The 13,935-nt window shown below is 39.6% G+C and overlaps 1 protein-coding gene across 5 annotated transcripts in view; it reads right to left on the bottom strand.

Annotated features, from left to right (window-relative positions):
* Positions 1-13,935, bottom strand: part of SLAIN2 (SLAIN motif family member 2) — a 53,090-nt gene that overhangs the window by 21,022 nt on the left and 18,133 nt on the right. For 3 of the 5 annotated variants that reach the window (XM_061583127.1, XM_061583126.1, XM_061583128.1), the window contains exons 3-6: positions 13,660-13,824; positions 10,535-10,696; positions 6,403-6,762; positions 654-791 (exon numbers count right to left, since the gene is read on the bottom strand). In XM_061583127.1, coding sequence (XP_061439111.1) covers positions 654-791; positions 6,403-6,762; positions 10,535-10,696; positions 13,660-13,824 — 825 coding nt within the window. The remainder of the gene's footprint in view (positions 1-653; positions 792-6,402; positions 6,763-10,534; positions 10,697-13,659; positions 13,825-13,935) is intronic. The other 2 variants (XM_061583130.1, XM_061583131.1) reach the window with 1 other exon arrangement.

Raw genomic sequence — 13,935 nt, 5'->3', positions numbered from 1 at the left:
CAGCATACACACAGTAATTAATGGTTTGTTGTTTGGAGAAAGGAGTGCCCATTCCAATTCCTCCAAACAGTGAATATTATTTTTGAAAGGTGCAAGTTTTTCTATATAAAAATATTGTTTTAAAACAAAAAAACTTTATTACCTTTCTTTCAGACTCACTGAAATTTGTACCAAGGCATAACTGCAGAAGATGGAAATCTAGACTATCAGCGCACTTTTTTTACAGTCCTACAAGAATCAAAGTGTGTAGCTGCAAATTGCAACCCAGCAGGAGACTTCACAATTCCTTGCTTAATGAATATAAGCTAAATATAAAAAAAATGCAAGTCACACCTGCTTAGCAAATCAAGGGCTCATGGAATGATTAAGAAAGACTGTTAGGAAAATGCTTCCTATTGAAATGTTCATTACAAAATGCAGACAGTAAGGAATTTATCAATAACGAGAAGCAATGTGGGATAGCAATGTACACTTTGACATTAAGTACTGCACTTCAAAATTCTTATTTGCCCAACATACATCAGATTTGACTAAGTTTGCATTATCTGCATGAAATGTCTAATCCCTTTACCATGAAACTGTAAACACACTGCTAATTGTTTTTAGCCAGCTTTCAGAAGCTGTGTTTACAGCATCACTGTAAAGATACTTACTGGCTGAGGGTTGAGGTTGAATACGAGGTATTCCTCCATTTGGCACTTGAAAGTTTGAGTCACTTCTACTGTTTTTCACAGACTCAATTTGGATGTTAGATGTCCTGGATAGGTTTGGAAGACTACGCCTTAGTTTCTCTGTATTAAGGAAAGATAACAAGAACACCACAACATACCATCTGATACAGAGAGTGAACTATCATACCAGCCATGGCAAACTGAAATCCAAAGGAGCTGAGGAAAAACGTTTGCTACAAAGCTGCATAACACAAATACTATTTGCCTAATGCTACATTAACAAAATTACATTTAAGATATTTTAAACCTAGTAATATATACAAAATTACTAGGTTTAAATACTGGGAAGGAGGGAGGGAGGGAGGGATATAGCAAATACAATGTGTGTATTTTTTTCTATCCAGAGCAAAATGTATATAATTTTTGCCATCTGCTCTGAGAGGTTTGGATTTAAAGTACAGAACAAAGAAAATTGTTCATCTACGACTCCATTCTATTCTCTCAACATAACCATGGTGAGTGTATGTGGAGAGGGAGAAGGTTCCTATACAAGTTCTTGTGAAGGTCTGCACGGAGTCCACACACATACAACTGGAAAAGCATGGCAGCCAATTGTACCAAGAAAGCCTAAAACACAGTCACATGCAAGCAGAGTCCATGCAGGCACCCACGTGAATGTGGAGGCCTGCTCCCAATTATCTTTTTCCCACCATCATTTGCTCACCACACATGTCATGAGAATAGGATTTATGAAAGGAAGACCAGGGAAAGAAACATGTCTGACAAATAGTATCTATTTACATATCAAATAAATGTCATTGTTTAGGAAAGGAAGCATTTTTATGCCAGGCATTTATACTAGCTTTTTGAAGAAATCCTTCACCAAGTAGCTTACTATATTTTAAAAATATGTATCTTGCTTTATCAGTTAAAGGGGACTTCAATGGAAAATATCAAGTCTTTCAAATTCTATCATACAGAGATATTACTAATAATCACCTTCATGATGGTACAAAACAATTATTTAAGCATCACATTAAAACCATCATTAGAGAGTTTATGAAACACTGTTCCCAAATGAAATCAGTGTTTAGACATGAAGAATCCAATTAATTAAAATGGAATTTGAATGAATTTGTATTTCACAAAAACATTTTAGTTTGGACTTAACATAATCATTTAAATCTTTGCTCACGATGTTACAACTTTATAATTACATCTAACCAATCTGCTTTTTTTAAATTCTTTATGATTTTACTACTACCTTTTAGGTAACATTCACATTTGAAAAGACCAATTTCATAGTTATATGCTTTTTTGGCTACCTTTTCTTAAAAGGAAACATACTCTCAATATATTTATACTGCAACCACTGCCAAAAACATCAGCACATGTTAGCTTGTGGTAACTTTTGCTTTCTCCAAAAGGCAGATTCAATGGACCTTTTTTTACATTAAAGTGAATAGTGCAATACCACAATATCTCTATGTCATCCAAAAAGTCTTGGAAACTAAACTGAATTGCAAAAATTTGATATAGAATAATGATTTGGGCATGTGTTGAATCAGCTTTTAGACCACTGAAAAAGTCAACTCCTACTCACCAATTTATTAAAATAAAGCTATGGAGTTTGACTTAAGTGCCTGTGAGCAGACACAACATCCAGCAACCTTCTCCTGTAAAACATGGTACTACCCTAACTCCCTACCAAGTGAAGTGGTACCAGAAATTGCAATGGATGAATCTTGCTTTATCAGAATGAGTAGCTTCACCAAACCAGCCATTCCAGGTAAGGAATAAGAATACATGAAAATAACCTCTCAAATTTAGTAGACTTGAGAATAAAAGGTCAAGGTTCCTTGGCTGCTTTTGATGCAGCTCTAAATGCTCAAGAAGATTTATGTTCTTCTAATACATTAGATTCAACAATAGAATTCATGTATGATACACCAGCTTTACATCTACTTTAGGGGGGGTTAGTCAGGTAGCAACACTTCTTGTTGGTTGTTGATGTGTCCCTGTTTTTGGAGGCAGTACAGGAAAAACAAAAGGAAAAGTTCAAAAGCAAGAAAAATAATGCAAGGAAGGAGGAAAGAAAAGATTAGCAAGACTAGAAGCCTGGTCCATCCTATTCAAGATTTGTGCAAGAAACGTATTTCAGTAGCTTAAATCGTTTACCTAACATACAAAGTCCACCCTTGTGGTTGGTCTCCCACCCCATGCAGTTGTATGGCTACTGAAGAACAGAACTGGGCAAGCCTGCTCTTGCCATACAAAAGCTATGGTCACTTACAGCAGCAGAGGGATGTGTGAGAGGATCACCATGGACACATTTGCATCTCTATGGCCAGACAACTGCAGCAGCAGCCAGCCTTTCCCTAGCTCCCAAGTCCATTACTGTGGAAAGCATATGAGGGCCTTTGTCTAGCAATCTCAATACTGAGATATATCTTGAATCAGAATTAAAAAATTCAGTAGCAACATATATTTTAATTTGTGCCGTGTACCCAGACTTGGAAGAAGGGAACAGACTCCATTGTTACATTTTGGGGAATCTTTAACCAATTTCCAGAAAAATTATCCTTTTCCCTCTGTTTATTTCTGGTGCACGGATACATGTGCATGCAAAAAAGCATGAGATCTGCTAGCAGACCTTGAAAAGAAATGAGGAAAGCTTTGTTTTTCAGCCACATTATTACCTTTGCTATAGCAGTAGTGTTGAGCCATAAAATGCAGCAAGCAGAAGTTGCACTAACCACATGCTTTGCAGAACAGGAATACCATTATCCCCCCCCAAATACATCACACCTGATCTATTGCCCCAGCACCAGTGCTGCTACTGATCTTTCTAGGATCCATCTCAATTTTCTTTCTGGTCACTAATCACTGGCTGACATGGACACTGGTACAGGACAGGACACAACAAGTTACCCCACCTGTCTTCATCAGGACTCAATTCCTAACAGTTAGTGGCAGGCAGCACATTTGATAATGATGGCAGAGAGCTGATTGCAGAAGGATGAGCAAAAATGTTAATGTAGAAACGTCCTCCAGACCCTGAAGACTTTAACCAGCATTTCCTACTAAATGGATGGATTTTCCAGATTCAATTTTTTAAAAAAGGATTGAGATCTATAGAGGATGAGGTTACCGAGGTGCCAGTGTCAAGATTTCAGAAGTACATTCCTCCCCTCCGAGACTGTAAATTATTTTCTATTGGACTTCTGCAAGAGGACTTCCATTAAATTGTCACATTCTAGGCTTAGACCATGTACAGGAGATAGTGACAAAACCTGTTTAGACAGATAGCACAGGGAGTTTTTAAAAAAAATGAACATGCTTATTGTGAACCCTGGGCTTTTTCTGGGAAGAAGGGCGGGATATAAATTTAATAAATGATCATCATCATGTTTCTATACCATATAACCTTCACGCCTCTGAAAAAAAGGCATTCTCTGAGTATAATGACAGGGCCAAAGAATGAATATATTTTAAAGCAAACAACTGATCACTGGATGACATGGACACTGGTACGCGACAGGACAAGTTACCCCACCTGTCTTCATCAGGCTCCAATTCCCAAGACTGTCCCCTGAATATGTAGACCTTAATCAACATGCAGTTCAGCTAGTTAGCTGAGATTTTACACTGCAGAAGATATACAGAATTCAAAGCTTTCAAACAAGGAACTGAAGGAACATGAAAGCTTTAAAGAGCTGAATGAATGGATCCATTTACAGCCAACTTTACCATACAGCACAATGGTCTCAGCACCCCCCTTCCATAAAGCAGAGTTTGCAATGCAAGCTATCTGAAGGCATGCCTTAAGATATCTAAAGCAGGTTAAAAGCTGAGGAACAGGAACATTCAACAACAACAGAAAAAAATAATACTACCAAATATATTTATGGGATTTCCTAGTACAGGTTCAGTGTAAAGTTCTCCATAATATGTGAGAAGCCAAGCTGAGTGATTAAGCAATTGCTGATTTTACATACCTCATTAAAATCCATACAAAACAGTAACATCCTTTAAAATGGAAATGGTGACGCAACAAACATCCTGGTGACTTTTTCTTCTGTAATGAACTTATGGTTTGGGAAACACATATTTAACTTAATATTTTATTTTACACTGTCCTTGGCAGAAAACTACTTGAGAAACTTGATTATTAGGCAAATGTCAGGAAATTTTTAGAGAACCTTGTTCATGTATTTTGTAAACCTGACTATACTAGAATGTTTATGTTCCTCCCACAAGTATAATTTCTACGTTTCTAGACGTTGGAAATAGATTTTTAGGAATCAAATTAAGCTGTCTTATTTAAATCTTCCATGTAATATTTCTCATTGGATATGTCAACAAAACAGCAAGTATATACCGAACTTGTTACTTTAAAACAGGGGTGGAGACCCTTAGGTCCCTGGGCTGAATGTGGTCCACAGGCCTGTCTATCTGCCTCTTGGGACTCTCCCAAGGCCCAGCTTTGCATCCTCCTTGAATGTTTGTGCCTGGCTAAAACGTATCCTCGAACAATGAATCTTGCTTGTCTGGATGGAGGAGAGGTATGCTCGAGTGTGTGTACAAACAACCGTACTGTACAAAGGTAAAATATCATTATTCCACCAACTTTTGGGGCTTCCGGCCCTAGCCACCACTATCATGTGGCCTTTGGAAGGTTGCCTAGAAGACAGCCCTCAGGCTGAAAAATGTTCCCCACGCCGGCTTTAAAATACATACCTTTCTTTCATATGTTCCCTCCATTATGCTCACATCAGTATCAGAAGCCCTGCTTCACACCCCACTTCCTAATTGTGCAGCATGGGGGAGGAAACAAGCCCAAATCCGCCTTTTCATGACAAGAGAACCCGGTTTCTGATTTGTTTCCTTCAAATAAAGTATGAGCAGGAAGCCAAGAACCAACCTTGGCTTCCAGTGGGGGTTTGCTCACAGAAAAACAAATCATAAGCCCTGGTTTGCATGTCACAGCAAGCCAGGCTCCGCCTTGTTTTGGGTTTGCTTCCCCCTACACATAGTACTATCAGAAGCAGGGGGGAACAAAGTGCTTGGGTGCATTATTCCAGAGTTTATTTTAAAAGAAGGTTTAATATTCAGTGTGGATTAGGCCAGTAACTGAATACAAGGGTCAGGTCCTTTTCAGATGTGACATCAATCTTATAATATTCCCTCCACAGGTATACCTATCTGAGTCTCGTTCTGTCATCTACTTAAAACTAGCATTTTAGGCAAGTATTGGGTTTTTATTTCATTTTGTCTTCTAAGGTTTTCCAACTCTAGCTTTGTATTCATTTGCTGTTTTGTTGCTTCTTTTTTTTTCTTATATCACTGATATGCTTATTTTGTAGGTTTATGTGCTGTCATTATTTTATATTTAGTTTTGTACGGCACCTTTCTGAATATTCAACCTTTCTGGTGAACTATTCAGCACAAGAGCAATTGGAAAACTAAGCACCCACAAAATAACAATAATCTACATCTACTTGAAATTCAGTTAGCTCAATTACTTTTTCAGCTTATTGATTTCTAGGCACCCTAATAAAGAGAGTGGTCAAGATGCTTATTTTACATTTTCTTGCATGTTTCCCAGCAATTCAGCAGAAATGCCACTTCATTTACTTGGTTTTAAATTCTACTGAGCACCATACTTCCTAGATGCACACCACGACTAGATTAACGCTCGATGCACAAAATTCGAAACCAAGCCTTTTACCTTCATTTTTGACATTGTTAGTCTGTGAATCTGTGGGATGACCTTGAAGTGAAAGACGAGGCTGCTGTAAGCGACTAATCATAGGCTGGGGTGACACTCTACTATACTCCATTCCTCTAGCAGGTGATCGAGATCTAGGAGAATTCTTTGGGGACTGCTTTGGTGAAGGCCGTGGTGAATTGCGTGGTGATGGAGAGAACCGGTTAACAGCTGGGTGCACTGCATGATGGCAGCTGTCTTCATCATCTTCTAAGCTCTGTGCATCAAGTTCCTGGTCACTAAATGTACCCCGCCTCATAGAACTGCATGAAGAACCAGAGCTACGTCGAGAAGCAGTAGCTGCATATTCTTGCCGGAGACCTAATAACAGTAAGAATTATAAAAATCAAGAACAGCATAAAACAATTCAGCATAAAACTGGAGACAGAAGTTTAACTCACATTAAGAACTTCTTAGCTCACCTGAAGTTTAAAAAACAGAGGGACAACTGAAACTGAATTTTGCCCAGAAATGAACTGGAAACCAGTGCAGATAAAACAAAATGGGGGTAATATGATCAGCAAAATGGTTTCCAGAAATCAATCTGACCGCCTTTATTGTGCACTACCTGACATTCTCAAATTCTTTGTAGAAGCAGCCCCATGTAGTGCAAATTTCAGTAATCCATTCTGGATGTGACCAGAGCATGTGTGACAGTGGCTAGATCTGCTTTATCCAGATAGGGGAATAGCTGACACACCCACGAAAACTGTGCATAAGAACTTCTAGCTGTGGACACTACCTCAGGATCAAAGAATAAGGTTGGCTCCAGAAATACTTCTAAGTTGTGGACCTGGGAAGGCTGTCACTGAGTTCATGAGGAGGACTGCCACATCAACCACAAAGACACTTAGCAGCTGCAGGCACCTATTATAATTATACCCTTGAATTTGGGAGTTGTCTTGTAGGGAAATGGTCAGAGGCTCCAAAGAAAGTATAAACAAAAGAGGGAATAAGGGGCAGTCTTGCTTGGCACCTCAAAATAAGAAGGGATTGAAGTCCTAATTGTTAGTGCAGACTATGGCTTGAGTAGAACTATACAGTTTGGCTGTGACCCACTCCACTTTTTCACCCACTAGGGATCTGTTTAGTAACCTCAGCAGGTATGGCCACTCAAGACAATCAAACAACTTACAGGTGTTTAATGTGTTCAGGGTCTACCAGTAAGCCTGGTGTGTTGGATGAAGTTGAAGAAGAGAGTATGCCACAGGCTCTTTTAAAAGGTACCCACTTACCCATTCCAGATCAGGGGACATGTGCAAACAAGGGAACACATGCAGCTCAAGTCTGGTGATGCTGCTTTAATCTCGTTGTGTGTTCATCCAATTTAGAATCTCATGCAACTCTTCCACAAAGGGGAGGACATTACTTAAAAACCTATCAATCTGGGCCACTTCAGGATCGGTACAAGAATAAAGGTTGGCATAGTACTTGGCAAAGCACTTATTCCCCCAGGATCCCAAATTCTCTCTCCTTGATCTGAGTGAATTGAAAGGATTCTATTTTTAGCCTACTTTCTTCTGAGGGCATTGGTAAATAACCTAGAATTCTTATTCTTGAACTGATAAATGTTTTGATTCAGGAAAACTAAACATTTTGCTGTGGTTTCTATCTCTAGGTCCTCCAGAGATTGACTCCTTGTCTCTAGTGCCCTGTGGATTCTGAGGGAACACATTAGTCTTTAACACTCCTCAAATTCTTTGAAGTTGGGTGGAAGAAACATTCTTTAATCTGACAGCATCACTGATTGCCACCCAGAGTACCACCTGAGACCAAGGCTGGAACATGACTGTAGACCTTCCTTAGACCCAGGGAAGCACAGAGGCATCCCTCCCCACAAAGGAGGAAGCAGTCTACCAGGATATAGGCAATTCTAGAGACTGACCCATGATGGAAGAGCAGAAAGTGAATCCCAATTTAGTTGGATGCAATTCCTGTCATACATTCCTCAGATTGCTGGTATGCAATAAGTCTGCAAACCGGCTCTCCCGTTCTGGCCCTAACAGTCCAGTTCCTCCCAATGCCACATATTTAAGTCACCCCCTAATACAATTTTACCCTCCCTGGAGGAGTCTAGTAGGTTGAGAGTGAAGTTTATGAAAGACTACTCTCTGTGGTTGAGACAATATATAGATGCCACAGTTAAATGTTTAGAACCCAGGTTCCTTTTACAAACACATACCAATCCTTATGGTCCCTTTTAGCTTTCCGGACTTAAAAAAGGAAAGGGGAATTAAAAATTAGCACCACTCCCCTTGATTTCCTATCCCCTGCTGCTGACTAAAGACATCTGACTACCTGTACATTCTATGTAAGCATCACAACATCACCACTCCTACATTATGTTAAAAGAAAATGGTTGTCAAAATCACCCTCCCTGACCTAAGACCATGCCAATCTCTACTTGTTATGGTTGTAAAACTGTAGTTTAATAATAGTTTCAGGACAATAAGGAAACAGGAACTGTAAAACCAGTAACTCTAAAAAAGAAAAGCTAAATGCAGTACGCCCTCTTGCTAGGAGCCCTGACAAGCATGACCCTACAGCAGATTAAGGTAACTCCTTGCTGGTGACTGGCAATAAATTGGGAGTGGGGAGACCAAGATAGTAGAATTAACAGCCTCCCTCCCAACCAACCTCATTAGATGCAACAATTAAGCAGTACTGTGCGCCAGTCCCACCTTAACACATCCCACAGGATAAATGCCCACTTATAATCATAGAGACTTGTAGGGGAGCACCGGACACCAAGTCTGAGCTAAAACAAGGAAAGAATTCACCCAAGAAGTCTCATGCCTTCTTATGGATAATTTAGATAAACTTTTGAGTGGATCTGAATAAGCTGCTCTATTTGAGTTATCCTTGCCTGTTTGAGGAGCAGCTGTTTTTTGATGTCCCAGGTGCAGAATCAGGTCCTTGGAGCCCCTGATGGTGGTTCTTTAACTGATTATGTGAGTCTGATTCTTTAACTGATTATGAGGGTTCAGTGTGCTATGGAATTTCCAGGGAGCCTGAAATCAGGGCCAATCAGCTGAACTGTGGTGAAAGGAAGCCTTGGCAATGCACAATCAGCAGCACACTTTAAGGCTCCTGATTGTGAATTGCCAGCTGCATCTCCACCTGTCCCTCACCTGATATTACAGGTACAACAGGTGTGGAGAAGGTGGATGTGGTTTGGAGAACGGCCTTTCGGGCCAAACAGGGACCAGAGCTGAGCTTAATTACATATGTGGGCTGGAGGTTTCCCATCCTTCATAAAAGCATGCATATCATCCCATCAGAATTTGCAGGAATCCTGTGGAAGCAGGAATTCTGTTAACACTCTCTTACTTCAAGGTCTGAGATTCTGAGCTGAAGATCTAGGGTCATCTTCTTAAGCTTACCAAGCTGCTTTGTATGTTGAAACCTCATTTTTAATGCCTCAGAAGCTGAGGCTTCTGCATCTTTCATTTTTGAATCTAAAGGGAGGATTTTGTTTTTTAAAAATATTTTTTTATTTTTTTTTATTTTAAAGACTCTAGGGATTGCACCCATTTCTACGTCAGGTCCTTTTTTTGTTACAAGAACTGAGCTGCCATTTCTTTCTGTATGAGTGAAGCCAAGTCCCCCACTTTGGGTTTTCCCGCCTTCATGTTCTGCTAGCCATGACAGAGATCTCTTTCAAAGAATCCCCTGCCCCATCTTCAGGAGGATTTCTTGCTTTAAAACAGGAAGTTAAGGACAGTCCTTGCACCAGTGGGAAGCCCATCATGCCCCCAACATGGACTGATCAAAGAAAGCAGGAATCCAGATAATTTCCAGGGCTGCAGCCTGTTTATGCAGCGGTGGGACTGGAGCTCTCAGCCTAAGTGGCCATTTGCACTATATGACGTCACTTCCACCCCTCTCTCCTGCATTTCTCTTGGCCTATTAGTTTCTCAGACCCCCTCACCTTGGTCTCTGCTTTTTCATCCATCCTCTCAACTCATCTAATCACTTTTTGGATTAGACAGTTGTTTTTCATGTTGAATCTCTACAATTTTCCAACAAGAATCAGTTCTCCAAAAACATTAGTCAAAATTGGAGACTTGAAATGACTTACAAATATACTTACTTTCCTCTTGCATCCGTGCTAAAATTTGCACATCTGTTAAGTCATTTAGTTTGTAATTTGATCCAATTGAATCTTCATCCATTTCTGAAGCACTTAATTCACTGTCTATAGAGGATTGTGGGCTCAGTGGAGGATTTCTATCTGCTGAATTTTTGTAATGACCTATAAGAAAAGCAAAGAGAAAAAAATCTAAGACATACATCCACTATTTTACCTATGTGAATAATTTAACACAAGGAGAGGAACTATACTCGAAAAAGCAACTTAAGCTAGCTGACACACAAATGCACTTTTCCTTAGTTTAGGTGCAGATCAATTTACAATGTGTCAAATAGCATTAACCTTGCCTAGTGTAGATGATGAAGTCTTCACTTCACTGTCACTGAAGAAACAAAAGTAAGTGGGATGAAACACTTAAAAGTGTTTTGTCAAGACTGAATTAAGGAAACACTTTTTTACAATACCATTAATTCATGTATTCAATTCAGGCTTCTGAAGCTCCTTGCATTACCATCCTCAAAGTAAGTGTATTCAATCCTTGATATTAAGTAACGACAAAACTATTATTTAAAGTTATGCTTCCTGGCATTAAAAAAAATGAAATTGTAAGAATCAAATATCCTCACCCCCCCCCAATAGCAAGAACCACTTCAGAGCAGTTCTGTACTATCTCTAGCTGCATCAGGGTAGTTGGGAGTATTGGGTCTGGACATACTTCACCAAGTCACAGTAGATGCAATTCAAGTGTCTTGCTGAACAAAGCAATCTGCATGAGGCTGAACAAATCTGAGTGAGCCTTGGGCACAGTGGTCTCCTCCCACACATCCAGGAGGGCAGCTTCAGCAGCTCTTACTTTCAGTTTCCTTTAAAGTTGTATTGTTAGTGCATTTAAACTCAGGATCATGGTGTACCACTAACTATTACTAGTTTAAACAAGCCAGCTTCATAGCCCATGCGTTGAAGGTGGTATGTTTTGAAACCATTCATACATTAGTGATAAAACATAATCCCAAATTGGAACACAACAAGCTGACTTTAATGGAAACTTTAAATAAACACTGGCTAAGTTGTCTTCTTGGTTCTGTGGAAGGACAAACTATTTGCAAACACAGCCTCTTGCCTAGACATGTTTACTTCACAAAACTATTGCAAGCAGCAAGACTGGAATTGCACAGCTCTTTCAACTCTCCAAGTGCTACAGATGTTATAAAAATATCACTAATGTTCACAGTACCTCTAAGATTTCATTTTAAAAAAACAACACTAAGTCTTTAGCCTTCCTAGAAAGAAAGTTATGAAGCAAAATGTGCAGGCACCCTTCCAAGCTATTTCTCTGAAATTAACCAGCCTGACTGCTCCACCAATGAGTGAAGTCAGAGCTGTGAGTTATCTGGACACCAGGCAATTAGAATCCTTGGGGTCCAAAAGAGCTTCTGTTTTCCCTCCCTTTTAGTGTACTGCTTCTGTATTATTTTCTATAATTCCTTCATTCTCCAAAGTTTGCCCTTCCTTTCATCCTAGCAACCTGGATGCATCTTTCCTGCGGTGGGTTTATCTGAGATTAGATACTCCCTAGAAGTTATTTTCTGCAAATACAACGACATAATATGTGCAGGTGGATGTCAAGGAATCCCCTCCCCAAAAAGCAAATGTGAAAACTTTGCAAAGAGGCTTCAGCATGTCTCCTGCTGTTCAGGAGCTGATGTCCAGGCACTCACTAAGAATTCACCAATAATACAATGGTATATATGTCTATTTCAGAAGTAAATATATTTGTGTTTAATTGTGCTGGCTCCCAAGCAAATAGGTACAGCATGGCAGCCTATGCTTTGATTTAGGACTGGCATTGGGAAAACAGGGTTCTTATGCCTTTTACAACTGTATGTCCACAATCAGGACCAGCAGGATATAGCTGACTTCCCATAGTAACTTCCCATGAGGTTGTCTGGGGCAAGGGGGTGAAAAATCAGTAATGACTGCACTCTCTAAAATTTTATATTATTGCCATGACCCCCACAGCAATTACGCTGTTTTATGCCACAAACCCCACAGCAGCCACTTTGTGACTGGCGCCCTCTACACACTCTCAAAATTCAAAATGTGCCCTCTGGTCCAAAAAGTGTGGTGATCCCGGGCATAGGTAGAGATAGAGTCAAACAATAAGACTATTCTCAAAACACAGGGAAAGAAACCAGATCTCCAGTCTGACATTCCACTATACCATGACGTTCACCATGATTAGCACAAATACACACACCTTAAGGCTCATCTATTATTTATTTATTTAATTAATTAATTCAATTCTTATATCGCCCATAGCAAGGCTCTCTGGGCGGTGTACATTGGATAAAAAATATATATTTACATTCAATTTAAAAACCACCTGATCATCAAATCAACAATTTAAATATCTATGGTGTGAGTGTGCACTTTGGATGTCTAAATTAGCATAATTCATATAAATATTGGGAAAAGAGTGATTCTACCAACAATCCTGAAGCCACTCAATGGAAATCCAATAGGTGGCCCTGAGACTGGCTCTACCAACCATGAAATGACTTGTGTCACATTTTTTAAACTTATTTCAGAAGGGAAGTGGAGACACACTGCAACCGGCAGAACAGTGAGGGTGTTTCTACTCCTGGTCTGCTGTGAGGTATGGCTGTACCTGTCACTGTGGCCTTGCACAATTTTGGCTACAAGTTTTCATCAATGTAATATGTGCATGTTTCCAGCATGAAGTACAGAGAACGTTTATGGCAGATAATGGGGAATTGGCTGCTGCCTCTGCGGTGACAGTGCAGGACTTCACAGCTGGTGCTTTTTCTTTTTTTTACCTTTTTCCATATGTTGCTAATACGACATATATAAGCACTAACATCATGCATGGCAGTCTTCAGACTCTACTAACTATATTTAACACAATTTAGCCAAGTATTGTAGAGGAAAGAGATTAAGCAGATTAATAGGAGTACTGCTAGTATGTGAAGTCACAACACATTCATCTTTCTCGCAACTGAACATAGTTGTGCTAACATGCAAATCTCTTTTAAAAAACGGTTCAAAATTAACAAGGTTTTCTTGATGAACGTCATTTGCAATTTACAACCTGGTCAGACCCTTACCTGAGTTGCCAGGAAGTATGAGTTGTTTTACTGAAGGAGGTTTCACTGGAGTGGAGGAAGGAGAGTTGAAACTACTACTGTAAGGACTGCCAGCATTTGGACTATAGGAGTTTGCATAATTGACAGTGCTGAATGGACTACTATAGAGGCTGTGTCTCTTGAGGGCTGTATAAAAGAGCAAAAAAAAGTATTCGTACTAATTGTTTAATTTATATACCATAACCCTGCAAGTCTTAATTTTAATCTCATGTAGCATTTTAATAAAGAGGTGTTGGG

Source organism: Rhineura floridana, chromosome 9 (assembly GCF_030035675.1).
Source record: "Rhineura floridana isolate rRhiFlo1 chromosome 9, rRhiFlo1.hap2, whole genome shotgun sequence".
NCBI classification, from domain to species: Eukaryota; Metazoa; Chordata; class Lepidosauria; order Squamata; family Rhineuridae; genus Rhineura; species Rhineura floridana.
The sequence above is the reverse complement of the archived record's forward strand: the minus strand, read 5'-3'. Positions and strand labels throughout refer to the sequence as shown.